Source organism: Eptatretus burgeri, chromosome 1, assembly GCF_056783735.1.
Source record: "Eptatretus burgeri isolate ZD-2024b chromosome 1, Ebu_testis_v1, whole genome shotgun sequence".
Classification (NCBI taxonomy): domain Eukaryota; kingdom Metazoa; phylum Chordata; class Myxini; order Myxiniformes; family Myxinidae; genus Eptatretus; species Eptatretus burgeri.
The window spans coordinates 19,161,534-19,188,704 of NC_140961.1; the positions used below are offsets into that span (position 1 = coordinate 19,161,534).

At 42.6% G+C, this 27,171-nt stretch overlaps 1 protein-coding gene across 2 annotated transcripts in view; it reads right to left on the reverse strand.

The window, feature by feature from the left end:
* Positions 1 to 27,171, reverse strand: part of LOC147033960 (catenin alpha-2-like) — a 150,606-nt gene that overhangs the window by 49,375 nt on the left and 74,060 nt on the right. For both annotated transcript variants that reach the window (XM_085873829.1, XM_085873838.1), the window contains exons 9-10: positions 13,264 to 13,344; positions 6,291 to 6,443 (exon numbers count right to left, since the gene is read on the reverse strand). In XM_085873829.1, coding sequence (XP_085729955.1) covers positions 6,291 to 6,443; positions 13,264 to 13,344 — 234 coding nt within the window. The remainder of the gene's footprint in view (positions 1 to 6,290; positions 6,444 to 13,263; positions 13,345 to 27,171) is intronic.

The following is a 27,171-nucleotide window of genomic DNA, read 5'->3' on the forward strand; positions in this document are numbered from 1 at the left end:
GCGAAAAAGCAAAGACAGAATATGAGAAAATGTAGTAATAAAATGAGATCGAGACTCTCGATTCATGACTTGAAGTGTTGCAAGTTGATCGACGTCTGGAACACACTGCTGAGGGAGAGAGGGTGGGAGGTGGAGGGCGGCGACGCATGATGATTGGTCTGGAGGGAAGAAAGGGTAACGTACTAAAGGTGAAAAGAACAAGTTAAATGGGTAGGTGCTGAAAAAACCAGACTCTGTGGTGGAGTGGATTGAGTGTCCGCTTTTACTTTTCCAAAATGTGAACCACCTTCGGTGCCGTAATTGTTACAGCGTCCGCTACAAGGTCTCGGGAGGTCAGTGGTTTCGACCCAAAACTAATCAAACCAAAGACTTAAAATTGTATGTGCTGCTTTCCTGTTTGACACTCAGCCTTTGCAAATATATGGTTGTTTACTCATGCTCATTTATTTTCAACCACATTATGCAGTGCACAGGCTTGAGAAGCCCAAGAGCTCCTCATACTGGTCCAGAAGTGGAAGGAAGTTGAATGTGGAGCAAAGAGACTCTTTCTCTGTCTGTCTCTCTCCTCTCTCTCTCTCTTTCTAACATTTAACCTATTTGTTTGCACCGCAAACAAGGACGGTGGTGGCAGCAGACGTGAGCAATCGAAGCGCGATGGCACAATCCAAATCGGAAGACTTTCTGCCTCGACAAAGAACCTCTCCGCGGCACCTGCCGCAAGGCCCGGAGAAAAGGCGTGCGGTGGTGGGGAATTGTCCACGGATGTTGCAATCCAACGTGAACTCGAGTTCAGAGAACACCTTACCCCACATGGGAAGTGTCTTTTTAAACTCTTGCTTTGCCTTTTGCACCAAGCATACAGTGCTCGGTGTCACCATATTTGTCCGAACATTGAATTTCAGTTACTCTGCCCTCAGGGCATAATATAGCATAAATATTTTGTCCGAGTACTGCGAAACGGGTTTTTGAAAGTGCCAAGAAGGTGATTTGTGTTCTCGTGTTCAAGTATATAATTCAAAGAAAATAACGATTTTAAAGGTTGCAGAAAAAAAAAAAAAAAAACTTTCAAAAGTTTACCACCGTTGATGCACTGTCTCGTACATCACCTTATTTAACAAGTTAAACTCGTTATTCGTGCCCGTTTGTTTCCTTCATGACGTCCCTAAAAACAGTAAGTTTCCTGTACGGAATGTTTTTCAATTCTCTTTGTTTGCCAGGCAGGCAAGGCAGAGTGAAACAATGACCTCACTCCTCCGTAGGCAACGCTGAGATTCAGCACAATTTAGGTCCTTGCAAGTCGGACAAGATTCTGCACAACTTACCAAGTTCGGAGCCTAATAACTGCTAATCTGCAGGTTTCGTGTTCCGATTCGTGTTCTTCGGTGTTCAAAATACAACATTCAATTGGAATGGAATAGTTCCTCGATAGTTGACCGGCATCTTTAGAGAGACAAAGTGAATCGATTCCTAAACCCCACCTTTTGCACCGTGCGCACAGAGGAGTGATAATGCTGCGAGCGCTGCTGTGTCCATTGGTCATTATAGTTACGGTTTCCCCAAGTATTGCAAAACGGGCAGAAATCTTCACAACTATGCTTGCACACGACATTGCCATGGAGACCACGTCCATTGTGATTGCTGCACTTGCGTCACCAAAATGGTTCCAAGTACCTGCTAACCTGAGTGTGAAAAGTTTGATCGTTTTTAGTTGCGCACGTTTAAAATCGCCGAGTCGATTTCACTTCCCAGGGTGGGTGAGAGAAAGCATTTCCCGACTCTTCGAACCGGCCGGCGATGAACAATTCATTTCGTAGTTGCCAATTTTGTTTATCCAAGAAAAAAAAAAAAAAACATCGGAAAACACTCCGCTTGCTTCACCACGTGATGTACCGCCAAGTTGACAAGCCTTACCACAAGGGTTCGTGAGATTACCACGACTCGCTGCACGTTCAAATCCGTGCCGTGGCATGTTGACCATTTGGTTAAACCTATTCCATTTATTTTGCCCACGAGAGCCTCCTCAATGGCGAAGGAGAGAAAACCAATTCAGGCGAGCCGTCACAAGAGCTTTTAAAACCACCACGAAGGCAGAGCTCTCTCAAGTGCTCATATGTCGGGATGAAATGCAAAAGATGGTGGAGTGATAATTAGCGACCGCATCGAGCGTTTAAACGATTTGAATGGCAATGCAGGTCTGGGATAAGAAAGTGAGTCAGCAACGTTGCAGCAATAAGACCAGGACACCAAAATAAGGGTGGGGGAAGGGGGGGGAGAGGTAGGGGTAAAAATTAAACAATAGCAGATGAGTTGAGAGAGTAGACTGCATGGATGCCTTTGTGAACCTGCACGAACACTTGGAAGGTTTTAATCAGACTCTGAAGGGCCTCAATATAAATTTATAAACAGAAACTTCAAAACCGTCAATTCGCGACAAAATATTCGCGTGCCAACTTCAGTCTTCAAAGTCGATGTTCGGCTGTCAAGAAGAGATCCACAATAACGATCTGTGAAACGTCGTCCTCTTGCAGGAAAAGAAAGGACCACATGACACTAAGCATGTCAATAATACAGAGAGAAAACCAAGATTCAGATGGAGAAACTTTTTGACAACTGCAGGTGGAAAGACTCAATTAAAACTGAAGCAAAAGTCATTGCATTCAGAAATGCTGACTTGCCTACATTTTATCAACAACATGAGTCACTGTAGTTGGCATTGTCAGGGACACAGGAGCCCACCAAGACGAGGGGGCTTCAGGTGAGTGCAGCAGCGGATGCCATGAAGACAAAACCCAATATAATAAGTCGAACAGAGGGATTGCAATGCGTTGCAGAATCATCTGCTGTTCGTCTCAAAAAGTAAGCGGCATCAGCAATTCACACAAGTTGCGCTTTCTGCTTCATTGTTCGTTTTCCAAATCCGAATTGACTTCTTCTTTAACCGTACCAATTATTCCTACCTTGTAGGGTTGGCTGGGGGAGCGACTCTGGCCCAAATCGTTCTAGAACCGGGGCATTGAGCTTGTGTGATGGTTTAAAATGGCTAACGAGTTTTTCCAATTTGCCCTCTCTCTCATTCACAAAGCATCTGGTTTTGAACATAATTGCAAGAATAATCTATTTCAAAAACTACCGTTGAATAGAAGGGTCATCTCTCCCCCTTCCACTGTACAGATGTGGAGGATGGCAGGGTAGCTTAGATATGCACACTCACGAGTCAGCTGTCTAGCCTACTATAAACTGTCACCCTCGTGTTTTGCATGCAGGGCAATGGATCAATGTGTGCAACATCCCTTGGCGGACCAGTCTGCCGCATTGCTTGTGGGTGGACAAGTGTGTGTGTGTGTGTGTGTGTGTGTGTGTGTGTGTGTGTGTGTGTGTGTGTGTGTGTGTGTGTGTGTGTGTGTGTGTGTGTGTGTGTGTGTGTGTGTGTGTGTGTGTGTGTTGTCTCCATAAGGTGGAACAGAGTCCTCCCAGGTCTCGAAGCATCTTTATCATCACCGTTGCTCCAATCATCAATGGTACAATGTTGGCGCTCTTCAGATTCCATGATCTCTTCATGTCATTCTTGAGGTCTTGATATTTGGTAATTTTCTTGATTTCTTTGATACTTAAACCTCAATTAACACCTTCTTTTCCTTTTTGTATCCAAGTTCCATGTCCGGTTGCAGTGCTGCGTTTTCTATGTTCACACTATATGGGATCATCAGGTCATACGTGAGCATGATGTCCTCATTTTCAATGATTGCTTTTGGTTCGTGTTTCCGTGAGTTTGGTGGAACTCAGATATTGAAATGTCGACAGATGCGTCGGTGGGTTACTCTACACTGTTGTGCCTTTGTGTGTCCAGCTGTTCTGACACGAGTTTTTATACATCCCAATAGGAGGCGGCTCGTGCTTTCTGTTTCTCCCTTCTAGAATATACACTTGTCCGATTGGCTCAGTCCTGCCATTTTTTAAAACCAGTCACGTCGTGTCCTTGGTCAAGGGGATTTATAATGATTTGTTCTCCGTCCCAATTGAGCTGACCTCTTCAGAGCCATTCCATTGATCCTTCTTTGTCTATCCCCAATCTGTCAAGCTCTTTCTTTCTTTTTCTTTTTTTAAAAAATAATCGTTGGGGTTGTATTTGTTGCAGTTTTGGTTTGGTGCGTGGCATCTTCTATTCGCACCTGTTTTTGGGAGTTCTTTGCAAGGTGAGTGAGAGATACCTTTTCTGGTTTGATGCGTTCGTGCTTGTACACAAATTGTATTCGGTAATCTGTTGAACTGTTCTCGTTCTCTGCTAATCCTGGAGTCAGTCATCGCTCTGTGCAATTGATCGAGTTCCATCAGGCCGCTGCCTCCTCCTTTCCTCGGTACGCATTGATTTTTGTAAAACAATTTGTGGATCGTAAGGAGTTTCCTTGTTCTGATTTCTTGCTTGTGGCCAATTTACTATTCTACATCTGTAATGGAACACTGGTACTGCTCGTTGGTTTATGGCTTTGATTTTGTTCCCTGGGGAGAGGTACATTTTCAACATCATCCTCGTTCTCCGCAGGTATTATTTGGTAATTGTTTGGCACATTTTTATGAGATATTTGGTGGCCCTCTTCTCCTCCAAGGTTTTTGTATGATGCTTTGTTGTCTCGCTCCTGTATTGTTGTATCGAGGTTGATTTTTTTTTTTATGTTGTCCGTTTTTGTTGGTCTACCTTGTACGAATGTGCACTTGGCACACTAATCTAGGCCAAATTATATTTGGATGTCATCGGAGTACCGTTTCACCAATTTCAGTTCTGCCAATTTTTCGTTGTTCGGTGCAAAGAGTTTTAAATCGCCCATGTAAAGTCGATGCGTCACCTTTGCTCCTTTTTTTTTGGACGTTCTGTTGTTGGTTGTTCGGGTGCATCCATGTCCTTGCTCATGAATGAGGTTACTTAGTGGATCCAGAGCCAGGCAAAACAGGAGGGGGAAAAGGCCGTCTGTCCCCTTGGAAGATCCCGCATTGTATCTTCATCTTTCTTTCCGAGTGCTGCAGGACTAGTGTGGTATTATATAAATGCATGGCTTTCTCAATCAGATTTGATTATTTGGGGATTTTTCTTGTTAATTTGCACGCACTTTGTCATCCATGAATGTGGGACACAGGCTGTGTGTTTAATATATATATATATATATATATATATATATATATATATATATATATATATATATATATATATATATATATATATATATACATATACACATACACATATACATATACATATATACATATACACTGACAAGATGGCCAAGAGGTACGCACACTCGCCTCTTCGCTGTCTAACCTGGGTTGGAATCCCAACCCAGTTATAAGCTGTCGTCCTGGTGTTTCACAGGCAGGGTGATTCATGTGTGTGGGTGTGATGTCCCTTGGATGGATGTTAAACTGGCATTAGTTGGTGGATGTTAAAGATCCCACGGTGTCCTTCATGAAGAGTCGGTGAGCTATCGCCGGCACCCTGACCAAATTACAAATTCCTGCCACAACTACTGCTGGGAGAGGGATGGCAAACTGCCCAGCATGACACCAGGCCAATAAACTACTTCGGTAGCACCAACGTTCTGTAACACAGAGTATGGTACAACACAGACAGACCGACCGACCCTCGAAGGAGGTCAGAAAAGAGGTCGTGCCTGATAGCACAGAAACACCAGCAAATTCACTCATCGAAGATCCAATTGCCAAGAGAAGAGGAAAGAACGATCAATTTTGAACCGTCCTATGGGCTGTTCCAAACAAACAGTTTACAGGGGACGAAAATTGTTCACATCACTTGGCCTTGGAGGTACCAGTTTCACTTGATAGACCTTAACTATGAAGCTCAACCTTTCCTTGAACATACGGAAAACGACCAGCATTATGTACAAGAAGAAAACAAAAATGTCAACAATCAACCATTTCACATCATTTTCCTGCAGTATGCAGGATTATTGTTTGTACTCATTTCTCACTTTGTTTTATTTAATGCAGATACACAAATGCACATGGGTCCGTGCAAACACAAACCAATCATCGAGATGTGTATAATATATATATATATATATATATATATATATATATATATATATATATATATATATATATATATATATATATATATATATATAGTGTAATTTGTCAGCTAAAAGTGATTTTACTTGAAAAAGTAGATGATGTCGATTTTTGGTCAAAACAATTTTGGGGTTTGTCTTATTTCCTCGTCAAGTAGAAAAGTTCACCTAAATGGGTGCGGGAAGGGGGTAGGGGAGGGCGGAGGCACATACCTCTACAAGTTTACTGGCATGTTCTCGGAACACCTGGGCATACTCCTTCACTTCCTTCTCATTGCCCTTCTTCGCTGCCTCGATCAGCACCAACAGAGGTACTGTCGTCTCCAGGAAGGAGTCAGAAACATGGTCGATGACTGCTTTACGGAGCTGGGGAAGGCAGGGAAACGAAGGTTAGAGACGGAACAAGAACATAAAAAAAAAACTAGAATGGCACTTGGGAGAGCGCATACCTCTTCCAGGCAATTCCTGATTTTTAAAATATCCTTCTATGTATCGTTTTTGGCCACATTTTAGTCTTATTCATACATATGGCAGCTTAGCTGCCAGGTAGCGATCATTTTGTTGGGGCACGGCTGTGCCACTGATGCTGTGCCCCGATACCAGTACACTGGAACTCATTTTTCTGACCATCGGAAGGAGGACAGGCTAAGTCAACCACAAGTGATGTTAATTCAGTGGCTTATGGGTTCGAACTCAGGACCCTAAGATCCCAAGCCAGCCACGCTAGCTTCTAAGCCAACACCAGTCACATGGACACGTCTCACAATGGTGAAGGATCACTTTAAAAATTAAAAAAATATATTTAAAAATAAAAACGTATCCAGATCCAGATTCAGATCTTCACCAAAATGTAATCAATTGGTCCGCATCACACACCCAACTTGCCCCCCAAATTTCATCCAAGTCCGTCACCAACTTTTTAAGATATCCTGCACACAAACAAAAACAAGAAACACGTCGTGCTGAGCACGATACTCGCAAAATCCCCCCAAAAAACAAATTTGACCGAAAAATGAATTGGTGGTTGAATTCGGTGATCCGATACGCGAATCCTCTTCAGATTTCAAGTCGGTCGGATGAAAATCGATGATTTTAGAAATTCGACTGAAGTTGACCTTTGGTGCTGACCTTTTGACCTCACAATCAAAACGCTTCTTGCTTATGACCAACTCCACAATTTCTTGAAGATTTGTGAAGATCGGTTTAAAAATGTGACCTGTGGGCGATTGACATACAAGTGGACGAACAAACAGACGGACGGACAGAATAACACATACGACCAAGCAATACACTTGAAAAATTCGATTTTCGCAAGTCGCAAACAAACACAGACGGGGTGAAAACATAACCTCCTTCCATCTTCGGTGGCGGAGGTAATGAAAGAAAGCTACAATTTTTTTTTTTTTTTTTTTTTTAACTCATGCATGTCCACCCAGGGGGATTAGACCACAAACCTTCTCACAATGTGAAACGAGTGCAAACAATGAGAGCACTTATGGAAAAATAAAATACGGTCAGGATGTAAACCCCAAAACACACCCCCCCACCCCCCTCACAAAAAAAAATTAGCATTTCCTCCTGACAAAAGCTTTAATCACAACTAAGCTCTAACACAGGGAAACAGACCGCCATAATTAAAGCCACAACAGCAGCCTTCCTTAATCACGCTTCTATCGAGCGTGTATCAAAAGGAAAGAATAGTCCAAGTGATTAGACACTCAAAAAGTATAAACCTCAAAAAAAAATGTTGTCATATGAACATCTGCTCGTCAAAAATTGTCCAATCGAAGAGGGTCCTGCACTACACTGTATACGCCAGATATCAACTGTGCTGAATGAGGTGCGACATTTGTAGCACTTCCGCTGCTGCTCAGGTCTCTTATCTCGCGTCGTGTCCTCGCGGTCAGAGTCGTTTTCTGCTCAAAGACGTGCCGAGACGATTTGAGCAGTTCATCGACGACCTTTACACGAACGCGAGATGTTCTCACGCACATTTTACAGAAATCCGTTTTGGACAATAAAATGAAGTCTGGAAATCTTCGTGTCGTTTTGCTTTGAATCGTTTAAGCCCGTTTATAGAAAATCCCACAAGTGAGAGTGCAGTGATGATATGATGCTCTTTTTGAGGACTGATCCGAATATTGCAGAAATGGTCGGGGTCGGAGAGCATTTCGGGACGAGTGACCATAGCATTGTGTGAAAGGACTACGGGATAGTAGATCAAGGCTTTTAGATTTCAAGAACAACAACTTTGAGGGTGTGAGGAGAGAGAGGTGACATATATAATATATATATATATATATATATATATATATATATATATATATATATATATATATATATATATATATATATATATATATATATATATATATATATATATATATATATACATACATACATACACACATCATCGACACGAGGTCATCATAGGCCGAATTTCTAAAACTAGCAATCTTATTCCAAGCATGCAGCATATTCTTCTGATGCATACTTTTATTTGAGCAGTGTATAGGCAACTGACAGCTCTGTATTGGCAAAAAACAAAACAAACCCAGGTTACGACCATGAGGCAAAAACATACCTTACTGCTTCAAGTCAAAACACCTCACACAGCACTGGAAAACGTGGGGACAGGAATACTGTGCTGTAAATGGTGGAGACTTGCAATACCCTCCCCCCACCTAGAGACGATGCTACGCGATACACATTTACATGGAAAATTTGCATCTCCTCCCCCCACCCCTCATACCCCAAGACCAATGGCAAAGATAACAACAATAAAAGATTAGTTGGGGTCATGCTGATCCTTTGTAGCAAGTCTGGATGTAATTGGCCCAGAACTGTACGAGTAGCACGACAAAGAAACACCGGTCCGTGAATTATAGTAAGGATCATCAATTTTCATTCAGTCGACTTCAAATTTGAAAAGGATTTGCACATTTGGTTGTTCAATTCAACCACCAATTATTTTTGAGGGCAACATCGGCCAAAACGTCATCGACAAAAGGTCAGCAACTGAGGTGGGATTCGAAAATCTTCAATTTTCATCTGATTGACTTGAAATTTGAACAGCATTTGCATAACAGATCACTGAATTCAACCACAAATTATTTTTAAGGTCAAAAGGTCAACATCGGCCTAATCTATCTATAATTCCAGCAATCTCTGTGTGTGTCTGTCTGCGACCACCGTTTCTCGACAACCACTGGTCCGATCTCATTGAAACTTGCCAGGTATATTTCTGGGGTCCTGAGGATGTGCCTTTTCAAGGCTTGATATTAATTGGACAAGTGGTTCCCAATTATTGCCATTTATTTATCAACCAATGACAGGACACGGTGCTATGATGTCACGGTTCTTCTTCTTTTTTTGCACGTATCACAATTGACATCACAATAAATATCACATCACATCACAATTGATATGATGTCACAATTGATGCTGGGGACCTGAGTATGTGCCTTTTCAAGGTTTGATATCGTTCTTCTTCATCCATTTCAGCTGTTTCCCAAATGTTTCCCAAGTTATGGCCATTTATGATACGGTTGGTCCGATCTAATTGAAACAATGCCCCAATCGAGTCGTCATTTACGAGAGCGAAGGACGAAGCTGCGCATCATGCACGTGCAATGGAATCGGACGAAGCACGAGCTGCTCGCTTGACATGGCCAAGGATCCTTGGACCAACGAGAAATAAGGAGCGGTGTTTGTTTGTCGTGAAACTCCGACAGTTCTAGGCTCTGACATTACATCCAAACTTGCTACATAAGATCAGCAAGTGACAAGGCGTCGTGAGAAGGCTACGCTACGCACGTGACAAGGCGTCATGCAGCTGAAACGGATGAAACACGAGCTGCTCGCTCGGCAGACAACACTGGACGCGAGGCAAGGCGTCGTGCAGAAGAAACGGATGAAGTACGAGCTGCTGGCTTGACAAGCGACGCTACATGCGTGACAAGGGGTCGTGCAAAAGAAACGGATGATGCACGAGCTGCTGGCTTGACAAGCGACGCTACATGCGTGACACGGCATCATGTAGAAGAAACGGATGAAGAACGAGCTGCTCGCTTAGCAGACAACACTGAACGCGAGGCAAGGTGTCGTGCAGAAGAAATCCCTCACCAGCGAGAAGACCGGCAAGTAAGGGATGCCCTGCGCCATCAGGACGTACACCATGCGAGACGAGAGCAGGCTCACCATGAGAATCGCAACCTTGCTCGATACGATGATACCGATTTCTTCTGAGAGGAACTTCATGTTGAGTACAGGCACGCGTTCAGCAGGACCTCATCATCTATCTATAATTCCAGCAATCTCTGTGTCTGTCTGCGACCGCTGTTTCTGAACAACCACTGGTGCGATCTAATTGAAATTTGCCAGGTATATTGCTGGGGCCCTGTAGATGTGCCTTTTCAAGGTCTGATATTAATCGGACGTGATTCCCAAGTTATAGCCATTTATTTACCAAACCAATGACAGGACACGGTGCTATGATGTCACGATTGACGTCACAATTCTTCTTTTTTTTCTTACACGTACGGTCATGCACATACGGGCACGCGAGAGCGAAGGAACGGCCTGTGTGGTTGTTGTTTCTGGCAACAGTTTTTTTTTTTTTTATAATTTTTTTTTTTTGGCACGTACAGGCACGCACATACGGGCACGCACGTACGGGCCCGCACTAGTTTCTAATATTGAGAGAGGGCCAAAAACTATATTTATCATGATAGCTCAAACAGTTGTGGACAGCTTATGACAAAACCAAGTGGATGAGTTGGTTAGGTGACCAGAACAAGTCAATTAGATTTTGGTTCAGATCCGGCCTATCAGTGGGATACAAAACGTAAATTGTTCAATCCGGTGGAGGCCTGAGCTCTACCGAGTACCTATTTTGTTCTGTTTGGTCGTCTCACTCTACGAGCGGTTTGCATCTGTTTGTCCGTCTGTCAGCAGGGTATTTCAAAAATATGGGGACGGATTCGGACGAAATTTGGTGGACAGGTTGGGTGTGTAACAAAGGTGAATTGATTCGATTTTGGTGAAGATCCAGATCTGCATATGATAAAAAAAATTAATTTTCCATAAGCAATTCTTCACCATTGAGAGATCAGGCCAAGAATGATATGCAGTAAGCCTCAAATACATCAAGGGTTCGGTTCCTGGAAAATGCCATGATAGTTAAAACTGCGATCGTGGAAACCAAGGGCCAATGGGAAGAGGGGGTTCGGTTCCTGGGCTGAGAAAATATGGAGGAAGATCGACGGCAGATAAAATTAAACACATTACAATTTAAATAAACACAGACAAATACAGTACATATATAGAACATGTTAACATTGAAATAAATACAGTGTAAATTAAAGAAAAACACAAGTTTTACCTTTTAAATACATAACAAAGCAGTGAGGTGGGTGAGGGTAAGAACATTATGTATTTGCACTGTACTCTGCAGCCATAAATAGAAACCACAAGACTTAGCTCAAGATTATGCTGTTATAGAGGGATGGTGGAACGGGGGAAGTGTGAACGGAAAAGGGGGGGGGGAGGCTCTTGTAAAAGCAACATTAGCTTTATGTTAAAGTCACTTGCAGATAGAATTGCCACAATGGAGAAGGGCAACAGTAACAATCCTTAACCACCTTACCTTGAATCACGATCTTCCCTGCTTGGAGAGGAAGGTATGATGTGGCATCCTCTCGCAGAATAATCCCGCCTCGTCGGTGTTAAAAAAAAAAAAACCTGCTCCAGCACCTCAATTTGTTTTACGAGCCGTGGTTGAGAACGTCCATTCGAATACGGAGTTGGATAATGAAGGTTTGGGAATGAGGTTCGAATGCGGAGTTGGTTAATGAAGGTTTGGGAATGAAGTTTGAAGGAAAATGAAGTTTTTGGAATAAGGAAGAGTACAATGGGTAAGGTTCTCCCTCCAATCAATGACCCCATAATGGCAGACCTTACAGATGCCACATTTTCTCCTCTGAAAAATCGTCAATTTTCATCCGATTAACCTGAAAAAAAATCAAGCAGCAATTGCATAGTGCATCACTGAATTTGGGAACCAACTATTTTTGATGTCAAAAGGTCAAAGGTCAACTCAAAGTCAAACTTCTAAAATCAGCAATTTCGAATCTGAAAAATAATAAAAATTTTCATCCAATTCACCTGAGCTTTGATGAAGATTGGCAATTTTAATCTGAACTAGATGACCCGTGAACCCGTTGTGACAGCGGTTGATGGGAAAAAAAAAAAGACAAAATCTTAATATAATTTGTGGTCAAACTTTAAGTTGAGGAAAATTTGAGCATTTACTTCAGGAGTCATCGTTCGGCCAACCGGTTTCTCGAGGTATATCAACACTTTCTCCATGGTTTGTCCTTGCGCTTTATGGGTCGTCGTACCAAAAGTTGACTGAATCGGGAATTGATTTTTTTAATAATTTTTTCGTTGCCCAATTTGAACGAAACTTGATGCTGCACACCGCAGGAGAATGGCGAGTAAGGCGGTCCTAAAATTTTCTTTTCCAATGCAAGAATTCTGGATTATTGCGTCACAATGTAATATTTCATGCCAGGGAGTCAAGAAAGAACAGTAGCTCATAGATTTGTGCCTCAGGTGATGGCACAACCATTTCTTTGAAGCTTCACATATGACGTCAAAATCTTGACATTGCTGGTCCAATCAAACAATACCAAAGGATATTTGGGGACAATCGAGTGTACAGCTGTAATTCGGCTAAATCATTTGGCAAACGATAAATTTCAGCAAACTATTCAGCACCTGGGCAAGTTATAAAACAATAAAAAATATAAACCCGAGACATGCGTCGATTGCTCGGACAATCAAAACGAGCACTATATGCAACGATGAAAAATGCAGCCCATCGGACCTGACGACTTGATGAGACGATCAATCTACAGGTACACATGCGATTCGGATGGCTTGTGAAAAATAATGTAATCTACAGTGACTAAACATTGACCTGGATGGTACAAAACACAACCTACAATTCATTTTATATTTTACGACTATCAGTCATCGGATCACATTTTCATCAATGGTGAGAATTATTATTATTATTATTTTTTTTTAAGAAACAAAAAGAGAAGATAGACATCTGCTGAAAAGTTACCTTTATATTTTCCAAATTCAAAGCTACATCGTGAACAAGAAGGATAGCACGTACCTGGCGACGCAAATCACGAGTTTTCTGGCACATTCGGTCAATAGCAGAGTTCAGCACATCTGTCGGTTCTTTGTGGCCAGCCTAAGGAGCAAAAGTATGAAAAATAGATATATAGATATATAGATATATCAAAAAAAGAGCACGTATGATGGAAATTATACAGACTCCTTCCACCCAAACATGCCCGGTTTAGAATTGCGACCTGCAGGTGACAGACAAATAAACAGACAGACAGACGAACATACTCGGGGGACGAATATATTTGCGAATCGTCGATTTCGCAAGCAATAAATAACAAAACAAGACATCTCCGACACACAAGGGGATAGAACAAGGATTTAGTTTGACTGTTTAGCAAGTGAATAACTACCGAGGCCGCAGAGCTCCCTCTCGGACCGGCGGAGAGCGAGAACGGGAGCCAAGAGGATGCGTCGTTCTTCCACATTATTCAAATCACCTGGCATAATTGCCCAGGCATGGGGTTACCACACAGGTTTGAAAACATGTCGAATGGGCAGAGGGAAGGGAAAAGATCATGCTTAAAGATGGCTGAAATAAATAAATAAAAATTTTAAAAGGTACATTTCGAGAATTGAAAACACTTTCGTTTATTCTAACACCTTCCGACTTTACCAACACGGTGGGGAGTACAAGAGCACCGTAAAACGATGGCCCCTTTCCCTTATCGAGTCATTTCTGTGCACAATTTAAACATTGCTTGAAGGAATTGCACAACACAGAACTCTGCTAAAATGGGGCGAAGCAGGTGTGCCTGAAATGAGGCGGTGATCGTGGTCGTGATCATAGGTGCGGTGGTAGAACTCTCCAGTAGTTTTAATATGTGCCAAATCTGCAGCAAGAAATGCAAGCAGCAAAATTAAGGGTTGCATCACCCCAGCATGGCGGCCCCAGAATAGCTCCCGGTCATTAAAACGCACCTTTGTTTTTCCCACGAAACCTGCTTGAAGTTCCAAATCAGCGACAATAAGCTTGCAGGTGCAAGGCAAGCTGTACCTCGTGGCTGAAAGCCTTCACAAAATAAAATAAAATAATATCACATCAAATCAAATCTACAAACTTCTTAAAATCACAACGTTTAAGGCATATTGGAAGCAGGTAGCTGGTTCGTCGATGAAATTCTCGATTTTTAGTGGTATTGCTTTACGATTGATCCCTGGGAGGATAGCGTCCAATGATTTCAATTGATGAGCGAATCCAATAGGTCTGCAATTGTTACAGACAGACAGACAATATTTTAAGGTTGTCCCAGCTGACGAATGCAAAATCTCTCATCTTTCACACAAAGCCTCATAAAATTTTATACCGTGGTGGAAACTTGACCGATGCAGATTAAACACCTCCACTCTTCTGTTGACCTTTACTACCATTTGCGGAACCGCCTTACAGAGACCGTTCATGCCACGTTTCCATCCATAGCTTCAAGGAATCTCGTTCCATCCCCCATCCCTACGTGCAATCTTTTCAACCCCCATCAACCCAAACAAGCAAAACGCTGATGCAATGAAATCGACAAAACATTGATCCGGGTATGCTAACCACTGTGGCATGCAAGAAGCTGACGTTTCGGGTGTTCACCCTTCGGAGAAAAATTTCATCCCTCCATACCTATCGATAAACTAGAAACTTCATCCATCGATATTCCGGTCTGTTGATGGACAGACATTCGGCTTCACAGGCAAGAATAGCTCTTCATCCTGCAGTACTCATTAGTTGCAGGTTTCTGTGATTCCACACTTCCTCTTTATCTGTTAATTTAATCATTTCCTTGCTTGTTGCGGTTAACCGTTGCCACATTACCCATGCATTGCCTTTTTACCATCAGTCACCCTGCTGTTCCATGAACCCATCATGCTCCCCCACTCACCCCCCCCACCCCCAAGACAAAGTTTAAGACAAATTTAATGTCATTAACCACCAAAGTTTTGAGGACCAAAAGTAGATTTCTGTAGAATTATTCCCCCGAAGGAGGGGTGTGTGGACCAACACCGTGCCACCTATTGGAGCCGGCCGCTCCTCAAAGTAATTTAACAGTTAAAATGAAATGGTTTTTAAAACTGGAAGGGCACTCGTCGACATCACATCACCACCAGATATGCCTCCCCCATACCATTACAGCATTACACACACTTGTACCAAGTTTGATGTAAATCCCTGAACCCAGCTTCAAAATAGTAAATAATTCTGGATGCCAGACCATGCATCGGATCAGGTTGAAATTTAAAACATATATTCATCATGACTACGAGATCATAATTGTGAACGTTCACATCGATCGATGAAGCTGTTCAAGAGAAATTAAAAAAAAAAAAAAAGATTTCCGTTCAATGTCACAAAGCTACCAGACCATGTGACCTATTAATTATTCTTGAGCACCCTGGTATTCCCAAGGCTTGGGGGAACTGTGGGTGAAGTTTCCCCTCAATCTGTCAAGCCGTTCTGGAGAAAGTGACTTTTAAAGATTTATTCTTCAAAATATCATTGCTGCCAAACCATGTGACTTGTGACTTGTGACATCGTCGGTGGAAAACATTTTGTTGCACTGAATAGGTGACAATACCGATAACGTTTTGGCTCCATCAGTTCAGCTGTTTGAGAAGATTTTTGAAGGATTTTATGTTTAAAAAAAAAAATGGCTGCCAAACCATGTGACCGATAATATCAATCCCCCCCACCCCCTCCCCAGCACACACAATTTAGCCCGAGATGAACCTCAAAAAACAAAGGCAGTTCACAGTGGATTATAGGGTCAGCGATAGGGATAGTTACAACGCACATACAGCTTTACGTCTCGGCTCCCTGAACAGCTCAGCCCTGCTATTAAGCCTGGCACTGTGACTGGTCAATGGTATGCAGTGTCCCTTGGGAGACAAAGTTCCTCTTCACCTGATGGGTTCCAAGACATCTGCCGACAACATCAAGGATGGTCGTCTTGAAGGCACTCCATAATTCTTCAGGATTCCCCACAACACCCAGATTGCCCAAATCCCCACTCAGCTTGTTTGCAAACTCCTCAGCTTGTCAACATCCGGTCTCGGCTGAGATGGTACCACTCTCCTCGACTTACGTCATGGCAGGAACTGCGAACTCAGGTTGACCCACCCTCTGCTCTAACTTTTGGAGATACAGAGGTACAAAGTTTTTCCACCATGGCTGCCACACCACATGACCTATGGCATCATAATTATTAAAACATTCTGCATGAGTAGTTGCACATGTTGTGAAAATTTCGTGCCAATCGGATAAGTGGTTGCAGAGAAAACAGAGAAAATGTGCATCGACAGACATACCTACGTACGTACAACCCGACATACCTACGTTCTTCATCTTCTTTTTAAAATCCATTTTCTGCCCTTGTATAGAAAAGTACTCGTGGTTGATTGGTTGTTCCGAGTTTTAAACTACGCCCCGCTATCCAGCATTTGCTGGCATAGCGTCAGCATGTAAGGAACAAGCTTGGTGGATTCATTCTACCTGTACCAGGTGTTCACGTCGAAAATGATGCATGTTCATGTAGACATACGAGGGAAGCTTGCCACGCAAGCTAATTTGAGGTGGGTTCTCCGTTATCGGACTCGAGGTGTTGCGAGTAAATCTTCTTTTGATGCGAGTCCTGGTGTTCTACTTCTTTTGTTGTGTTTAATGGCGTTTTCAGACCCGAGAGGCTCAATATATGCCACACACCTAAACTCTGGGGAATGTCTCCGAGCGTGACTTATTTGATTTCCATACATCTATCTATATATTACTAAAACTCTCATCTTGTATGTATGTATGTATGTAAGCATGCATGTTCCTGAAATACAGCCAAAACGGTACACGACAGCACAAACATTTTTAGGGCCACCTTACTCACCATTCGCCTGCCGTGTGCAGTATCAAGTTTCGTTCAAATCTGGCAACAAAAAAATTATTTAAAAAATCAATTCCCGATTCAGTGAAGTACTCTTCGGGAGAATTTGATCAATGCAAACAACCTCAGCAGCATAGTTCGCTGGAGCTATCTTTTTTATTTTTTATTTTTTTGAAATGATTTTTTTTTTTTTTAAATCAATCGCTGTCACAACGGGAATCCAATGGGTTCATGGGTTTTCAAAATAAAAACGGTGGAATCAAGATCAACAGCAGTTCTGACTGCTACAAAAGTGTAAATTTGGAATATAATTGAAATTCAGCGTTGATCATTTTTAAGACCGATTATTTTTGTATACCTGTGTATTAACCACACCTCAACTTTATATTAACCTTTTTTGCCTAACTAAAACTAAAAGTGCTAAAACTAAAGTGCAGTGCAGTTTATACACAGGAAAATACGGTACTCAGTTTTTACTCCGTTTGTTTTCTTGCTTATTTGTCCGGGCAATATCTCAGCCATCCTTTGAGCTAGAAAGCAGAAATTTGGGGACAAAAGTGAAGATGTGCTTTGGCAAAAATGTTATTTCTTTATTTTTTGATTAATCAATTATTAATTACTTAATTATTATCGATTTATTAATTCCTTATTTATTTTATTTCTCATCTGGGCAATATCTCAGGCACCTTTTGAGCTCGGAAGCTGATATCTGGACACGACCGTAACCAAGTGATTTGGCTACGAATGGTATTTTTGGTTTATTGATGAATCGATTAATTATTCATTTTTCGATGAATTACTTGATTTTCAAAAAGTTACAGATTCGGATGAAACGGTGGTGGTTTCGGTATGCTATTCGGCAATTTATTGAGAAATCAATCATTATTCATTTTAATTATGCAATTAATTAATTAATCGATCAATTACTGTACCAGGCTGCACCCCCAAATCCATCTCCAAATGCAGCAAGGCGAGTCAGTATCATTTGTACATATTTACCTTGGAAGTGCACCGCTCCCTCCCAATTCCGACTCCACGTGCTGAAAGGCGTCATAGCAGGTGCTGGAGGATTTGTTATTTATTTATTTCTTTGACATGGTGGCAATGGACTTTTAATGTACCTGCGCTTGTTATTAATTATTATGTATCGCCAACAGGTATGTACACTCGCCTCCAAGCTGTTTATCCAGAGAGTTTAAATCTCGGCTCAGCTTTAAACTGTTGTCCTGGCCCTTCCCATGTAAGGCTCTGTCCCTTGGATGGAAGTTCAACTGGAGGACCAGACTGCAAGCATCAGTTGTTGGTAGTCTCAGTCGATATCGATATACCTGTGGGGTCGTACCGGTATATCGATACCATATTTAAAAAATATACAATAATAATTAAAATATATATATATATATATATATATATATATATATATATATATATATATATATATATATATATATATATATATATATATATATATATATATATATATATATATATATATTGCTACGGCTGTGGAAATTTGCAATACACCACAAAGGTCCTCAGGTTAGATATAATCGATAAGTTCATGTGTAGTTAGTCCACACCCGTTGTTTAGAGGGATTATGTGTGATTCATCCGGGCTGCGACGCTTTGAGTTAGCCATTTTTCTTTCTCTATCGTTATTTTGGACCAATAAGCTGCCAACAACTCAAACACCGCCACCTTTGCCTCTTTCCCTCCACAACTGCATCTCTCAAACATCGCTTCACCGCCATTCCCAAACCCCCCCACCACCTTCGCCTTTCTCCTTCCACAACCATCCACCACACCACCTGTCAACACCGAACGTCATGCTGTCCAGGGCCCGTTCGGTGATTCTTGCCGAACGCGTCGAGCCGCGAGTAGAAATGGAGGGAAAATTTGCAAAGAAAATTTGCCTTTGCAAGAGGGAAATCGGATCAGGAGAGGCTCACGCCCCTTTTTGCCCGACCAATGGCTAAACGTCGGGTGGCGTGGCCCCGCCTCCAAGCGCGTTGCATGTGGACTCCTTTTAGGAGGGAATTCGGATCAGGAGAGGCTCATGGCCCTTTTTGCCCGACCAATGGCTAAACGTCTGGTGGCGTGGCCCCGCCTCCAAGCGAGTTTTGATCCGCGAATTAGCATACAGGCTCCTCCCCTGGTCTATAAAGACACGAGCACAAGGCGACTCGCGCGTGTCGTGTTGGGTTTGAAGAGTGTGCGTTGGGTTGTGCTGAGCTGTGCGGTGCTGTACTGGCTGGGCTGGTCAAGTGAAGACGAAGGTCGTCGTTGGGGTAGTCGTTGGGGTTGTCGTTGCTGGGTCGAGGGACGAGTCGCGGAGTGAAGCAGGGACGCGGAAGAGGACTCAGGGGCGAGAGTTCGCCAGAGTCGGTGCGGTCCCGAGACCCCGCTAACGGAACGGAGCGTCCGCCATTCCCCTCTCCCGACCCCGAGCATCAACAATTCCCCCGCTCCCCGCCAATCCGCGCTGAGATAGCGCCGGTAACCCCGTCCTTTCCCCAACCCAACCGTGGTGCCACCCAACACGTGCCTGCGCAACGCACACCAAAGGAGCTCACCGACCATACCAGGGGCACGGAGTCAGGCACGTTAAGCGGACATTGTGGCTTGCCCGCCATCGCGCCACGAGGGCGCGGGTAAGACCCCTTCGGTCTCGTGGACCTGGCCGATCACCCAGGTCCCACGTTCATTTGGTCCACGGACCTGTCTGCCTCCTTGCCTGTGAAGGCGGCTTGTATTTTCTTTGCTTTTGGTGTAAATGTGTGTGTGTGGCGCCAGTCGATTAAGTAAACCCGTATAAGTGCTTGTACATTGCTCTATTCGGTTGTAACTCTGCGTTGTGTTCTTGCTTTGACTGTGTACGTGCATTTTTGTACGATTGTAAAATACGTGCTGGTCTGCGTGTGAATTAAAAGTGCTTGTCAAACTGTTTCCCGTTTCGTTGCGTCCTTTCCTCTGGTTGAAATTTCCATCTTGCATAACGTAAGGAATTGGTAGAAGGGTGTAAGCACCCGGTAAATAATCACGTCCGTCAGGGCCAGCGATAACACCGCTCGGTTATAACTGAAGCACGGAAAGGACTGCTTAAGCGGTTCGTGTCCTAGGCCGGCCAGCGGTGAGGTACGATTGCCCGGTTAACTACCAGTGCAGGTACTTAGGCCGGTCGAATTTGGCGAACAACCCTATCCTGCGCGGGTGGCCGATTGGCACGATTGTGGTGGGGTCGAAAGACCCACCCGTGACTAGTTCCTGGCGATAGTTCCAAGGAGGGTCACGACTGAATTGTCCGTTCCGGTGGGCGACGCGGTCGCGATTTGAGTTACGTGGCCGATCGCATGCCGGGCGGGCGAAATTCGCAACAAAATATTTATTTTAAACAGAGGTTCCGTTTACACACAATGGTCCAATGATCAATTACGTATTCATGTATGATGTACACATCATTGACACACGGTAATTTTTCAAATTATTCCTACACGGAACCAAAACCAAAGCTTACCCTTTTGCCCAGGAACGTCAGCAACATCAAGGCTCCGCAAAAAATATGGTACACTTGATTCATTAGATATTAATACAATTATTCTTACAATCAGTAGTCACGAGGTAGCTGCTACTGATCGGGGTTACTGACACCAACGGACGCTTCATTTGATAGGCGGCTGCGTATGCAGACATTTCGTTAATTTCAGATGCTTCGAGGATATCGATCTTCCAAAGCAAAATCGGAGTAACGAAGGTTATTTTCAACGACGTCAATGAAGCAAAGGTAAACAAACTCGATGGTAAATTGTGCAAAAGGAAGCAATCAGGAAATGACCATCAAATTAGCAAGCAAATCTAAAAATAAAAATAAAAAAAAGAAGAGAAAACAACAAAACACATAGATCTTGAATCAATGCGACTGTGCATGCATTTCAAACCAGAGGCCCTTCGTCACAAATGAGCGGGCAAAACAAGTGCCTCGAGCAACATGGAATGTTCAACTTTCCTGACGGGAGGAGTTTTCACGATCGCTCCAATTAGCCGGTTGAATATTTACCTTTAAAAGGATCCAAAAGGATCCTGATGTTCCAAACCTTGCAATTACACAGCACCCGGCAGGGCGACATCAAGAAAGGAAGAAGCTTAATAAATGGGGGTTTACAAATTTAGAGCAGAGTGATGGGAACAGCACAAATTAGGGACTCAAATAAAGGCCCGTCAAAAAGAGAATGGATTGCTCAATCGGATATTTCCATTCTTTCAAACAGTTGCAGTTGCCCTGCATGCATCCAATTAGCACAACCTCCATTGATCTCAATTGCACTTACATCGAGAACGTAAACACGACGTCGATTTTAAATCATGCAATAATCTGAGAAAAAGAAAGAAAAAAAACGTTTGTGTGATTATTAGTGCATTTGTTTGCCTACTATACACTCCTGAAATATTGCATGGAATTTGAAGAGCACTCGGTGGAGCGCGTATCTCCACCGGGCTGAACAGTTTGTGTTTTGTATCCCACTGATGGACCACATTCGGATGTGGATTTTCACCAAATCAAATGAATTTGTCCTCATCACATACCACATCCAATTTTGAAGACTGACAGACAGACACAGACTGATGACTGAGGTGGAAACGACCTCGGACCACCTTCAGCGGCGAAGGTAAGGAGTGCTTCCACTTGAGATGTGCACGGGTGGGTTTTAGGCCGTGAAGAAAAAAAAAAATGATACTCCCAGGGTTCAAGGTTGGGGGGGGAGGGGAAAACCCAATTCTATGTAAATATGGATGATATAGCAGGTGATCAGCTATACTAAATACTTTGAAAATGGAGCTGCCCGTAATCCCGGGGGGGTGGGAGAGGGAAGGGTGAGATCTTTGTCCACATTCCTCGTTTGTCCCTCCATCTATTTTGTCCATCGGCCATGCTCTTGGCATTTTCACCCTCATCTTTCTGTTGTTTATTTTATGTTGCGTCATGATCCGTTCTGCATTTTGACCTTTTCCACGAGCCTCGAGTTTGTGAACAAAAACTAAAAACAACCCTGCAGCAGTAAGCGGTGAAGGAAGTACAAGAGGAATGATGGCAATGCAAACATTGACGGGCATTCAGTGCCTATGGGGCGGTATAACGATAGATAGATAGATAGATAGATAGATAGATAGATAGATAGATAGATAGATAGAGAGAGAGAGAGAGAGAGAGATAGATAGATAGATAGATAGATAGAGAGAGAGAGAGAGAGACAGAGAGAGAGAGAGAGAGAGAGAGAGAGAGAGAGAGAGAGAGAGAGAGAGAGAGAGAGAGAGAGAGAGAGAGAGAGAGAGAGAGAGAGAGAGAGAGAGAGAGAGAGAGAGAGAGAGAGAGAGACGTGATCCATTTAAGCTTGTGTGCTAGCTTTGCTTGGATGAGATCAGGTGGTGCCAATTTCCAAAAAAAACGGCATTGTTGGATTTTTAATCCAGGCCATGGCATTTGCATCGATCAATCTTCGATCGATTATAAAATGATTAAAACTCGGTGGCATTTACAAAATAAAAAACTTGCCACTATCTCCTTTTGTCACATCTAATGAATTTTCAGAAGTTGTGTGCAAGATAATGGGTTTTAACGATGGTTAGAAATCCCATTAGCATTCATTCATTTTCCCACTTAAAGGCACAATACGTCAAAAGGGTGGGGGGGGGGTTGTTATCCCGAGAAGCTCCCATCAGGAAAATTTGCACTCGGATTGCCCCCACATAACCATCAAGAAGATGCTAACACATGGATGAGAGAGATTACCGTTTGGGCGAAACATCCGCGTGTGTCAGGTTATCCTTATCCGATCCGTTTTCTATGCAGCCTTTGTCTGGCAATGGTCTTGGTAATGCAAATGCTGTCACAACGTGACGAGCGAGTCACGCAAGGCCGGGAAATGCACAGTGCACCTCATGTACACGGACGGACGCAACGGCAATTACATCGCTCTCAACAAATTTCATCACACATGCGACACCAGCTTCAGAAGGGTGAACGACAAAGTAATTGCACCCTTTGCATTGGAGTCGTTATACGTTCAAAGAGAAGTATCGAAATGTTGCACATTCAGGCAAGTTTTAACATAATCCATTCGACCAAGGACAAGCATGTCAGAAGGTCAAAATAAACCAGCTGCCAGAGGATAGCAGAGCAACGGGTAATTGCATTATTTGATGGACAGGAGACGGGAATGAAGAAAAAAATAAAAAAAAATAAAAAGAAGAAGACACAAACTGCCGTTTTCAAGAGTTTTAGCAATTTGTCCATCTCAGAGTTTGCTTTTAAAGGGACAGTCGGAAAGCCGACTGCACTTGTTACATTGTCTGGTGTTGCATGCGAAGAAGAAGAAAAAAAAAACAAATAAAAAAATAAAAACTTACTTTGCTCCATTATATGTGGAAAGTGCACGTGCAAAACATGTTAAAGTTGATCGTCCAACCGTCCAACTATCCTACTGATGGGCCGGATCTGCATCCGGTGCTGGACCAAAATCTAATCGGCATGTTCTCGTCACATAACCAACTCGTTCACCAAGTCTCGGATGAATCCGTGCACAACTTCTTGAGATATCGTCCGACCATAACGTTTTTGGCCCCATCTCTCAATGGTGAAGAATCGCTTTGGAAAAAAAATTCTGCTATCCAAATCCTGATTGGGATATTCACCAAAATCAAAATCAATTCATCCTCATCACACAACCAACCTATGTACAAGGTTTTGTCCAAATCCGTTGATAACTTTTTGAGATGTCCTACAGACAGACAGACAGACAGACAGGGAGGGGGGGGGACCTCCCTCCTCCTTTGGTGGTGGTCATAACTAGAGTGGAGTTGATGATGCGCCATCGCAAATCCCCATGCTTCCCACGGAAAGCAAAGTTGAAATATGTCAAAAGGTTCCACAAGGAACGACCCAAGATCAAATTAAAAAGATATTTCCCGTTTTGACCTTGTGACCCCGAAGTCCTGGCACCCTGGGGTCAAATCTGATAAATCGTTACATATTCCACGAGTCAGGCGAAGTCGATTGTGCAAAGGTTCATCATCTCCACGCTTTAAAAAATAAATAATAGTAAATAGATAAAAACGGGGGATATTTTAATCGGCTCTGTCTGTCTGTCCGTCACGATATTGCCTTCCAAACAGTTGGGCAGAAATTCACCAAACTTGGTCGATAGAATCACCACATGGCAAGAACGTGAAAGCAGTATCATTTACGTCCAGCCCCACGGGGCGGGGTCAAAAGGTCAAATTCCAAAAAATGCAATTATGGGCACATTTAAAAAAAAAAAAAAAATTCAAATTAAACATTGAAAATGCTAACATTGGGGGACACATGAAAAAATGTAACGATTTTTTTGATTTTACCCCCTGTTAATGTCCCAGCCATGAGGATCAAAATGGCAATAAATTTTTTTTTAACTGAACATTTTATATTGGGCCATTCCTGGTGGAACTTTATGCCATCTTTCAACTTTGCTTTAAGTGGGAAATGTGTGGATTTGCGATGCCGGTGTAATCAACTTCACTCTGGTTTTAAAATGTTTCAAAATGTGTCCAATTGCATTTTCGGGATTTGACCTTTTGACCCCACCCCAGGGAGGGGAGCCAAAAAGTGAAACTGCTCTTGAACATTCGTGCCATGTGTTGATCACAACTCCCTTGTTTGGTGAATTTTTGCCCAACCACTTAGGAGGAAATAGAATGACGAAGAGAGACACAGACAGACAATTAAAATGTCACCTATTCTCCCCCAAAAGGGTGGGGATAATGAAGGGGGGGGGAGTTAATATTGGGCCCAGAATCATTTTGCCAAAGACCGACTCTTGCAGCACTCAGCTCCCCGTCTTCCACGACGCGACCGACGGAGCCAAAATACTACCGAGGCTTGCACAGAAGTGTATCACAATCGATTCATCAAATTTCAATTGTTGCAACGATGCCAAGCAATCGCATTTCGCCGAAAGGGAATCATCAGAGACGTTGACAAAGAGCGAGGGCTATTTTTAAATGCTGCGTATCACGTGCAAACCTTCTCTTGAGGTGACAGTTTAACAACCAAAACAACGTGAAAAGTTAACTGAATAACATTTAAATTCTGGGTGTTAATTCCTAAGGTTTAAGCAAAGCTTCACCACAGTTTTAGACTGCCAACAACCGCACGACCAATTATGCAAGCTCTATGCTGTGCAGTGAAAGGCTCCGATGCTTCATCTGGCATTTGTCATCACAAAACTACACACTGACCTCCTCCGATATTTGCTCAAGTAAACATGTTGGTTGCCAGACGGTCTCTCAACTCTTCAGATCCCGTGCTATCTCCACAAAGCAAGCTCCGCCAGGCCAATGGGCCTTACCTACGGTTCCAAATTAACCCACAAAAAAGACGACTATAAAGAAAATGAGAGATTGCAGACCCTCACCAGGACTTGTTTTGTGTCCTCTGTGTGTTACGTAATTAAGAGACGTACTCATAAACCAATTATACGTAATAACAAGCTCAAATGAGCCAAGATCCTCGTCCTCTTAATAATGAAGTCATAAAAATGAATACGACATCATTGCGATGTATCAGGTTTGCGAGAAATTATCTGTGCTAATGCCCGGCTTGATTCCTGCAAACAGAATTCAAAAAGCTTGCCTAGTTTCGGAGATAATTTTTTTTAGGCGATTTCCATTAGCGGAGATATTTTGACGTCATAACTTTTTTTTCTAGGAAAATTTTTCAAAATCGGAGATGGTTACTGTCTGCGCAGGGTATTTTTACATATATATGCCAAGTTTCAGGAAGTTTCGATGAAAACTGTAGCCTGTGAAACAAGAAGTTTCACGAAGATCCAATGAAAACTCTGGGTTGTGAAACAAAAATTCAAAAAATAGGAATGACGCTATAAAAATTTATATGACGTCATAGTGATGTATCATATGTGCGGTAATTCATCTCTGCTAATGCCCTGTTCGATTCCCGCAAACAGAATTCAAAAAGCTTGCCTAGTTTCGGAGATAATTTTTTAGGCGATTTCCATTAGCAGAGATATTTTGACGTCATAACTTTTTTTCTAGGAAGAATTTTCAAAATCTGAGCTGGTTACTGTCTACGCAGGGTATTTTTACATATATATGCCAAGTTTCAGGAAGTTTCGATGAAAACTGTAGGCTGTGAAACAAAAAGTCCACAAGAACAACAACGTGAGTAAGACTTGGAGATCCTCCACGAGGATCTAAAAACGTACTAACATTGAGTACAACGACAGAGTATGTCCGATTACACATTCTAATTGTGCAGTGGCCTGGAAAAGTATTCACCACCTTCCAATGATGCCACATTTAGATGAATTACAAGGTACATATGTAGAAACAATTTTTCCAAATTATTTTTATTCATAACTGAAGAGATCAAACTAACATAGTTATAGTTGAGAGGAGGTTACGTGTCAGGAATACCTATTAAAAACACGTACAAATCAAAATTCACTGGATGTAAAAGTATCCGGCCCCTTCGGTCAATACTTGGTGGAAACACCTTTTGCAGCAATGACTGCTACGAGTCTTTTTGGATCGGTCTCTAACAGCTTTACACAGTGAGATGGTGAAATCTTTTTCCCATTGTTCACAAGAAAATTGCTCTCGTTCTGCCAAGTTTGATGGGGATCGTCGATAGACTGCAATCTTCAAGTCTCACCAGAAATGTCAAGTTGGGTTCATGGAAGGACTTTGTGACTGGGCCACTCAAGAACATTTTTAGTATTATTAATTATTATTATTATTATTATTATTATTATTCAGCCACTCCAGTGTGGCTTTCGCGCTGTGCTTCGGATCATTGTATTGCTGAAATAAGAATCTCCGACCCAGATTCAGATTCATGGCCGACTCAAGCAGGTTTTCATCAAGGATTCTCCTCTACTTTGCACCATCCATTGTCCCTTCTATCCTGACAAGCTTGCCAGTCCCTGCTGATGGACAAAAAGCCCCACAACATGATGCTGCCACCACCATGCTTGACAGTGGGGATG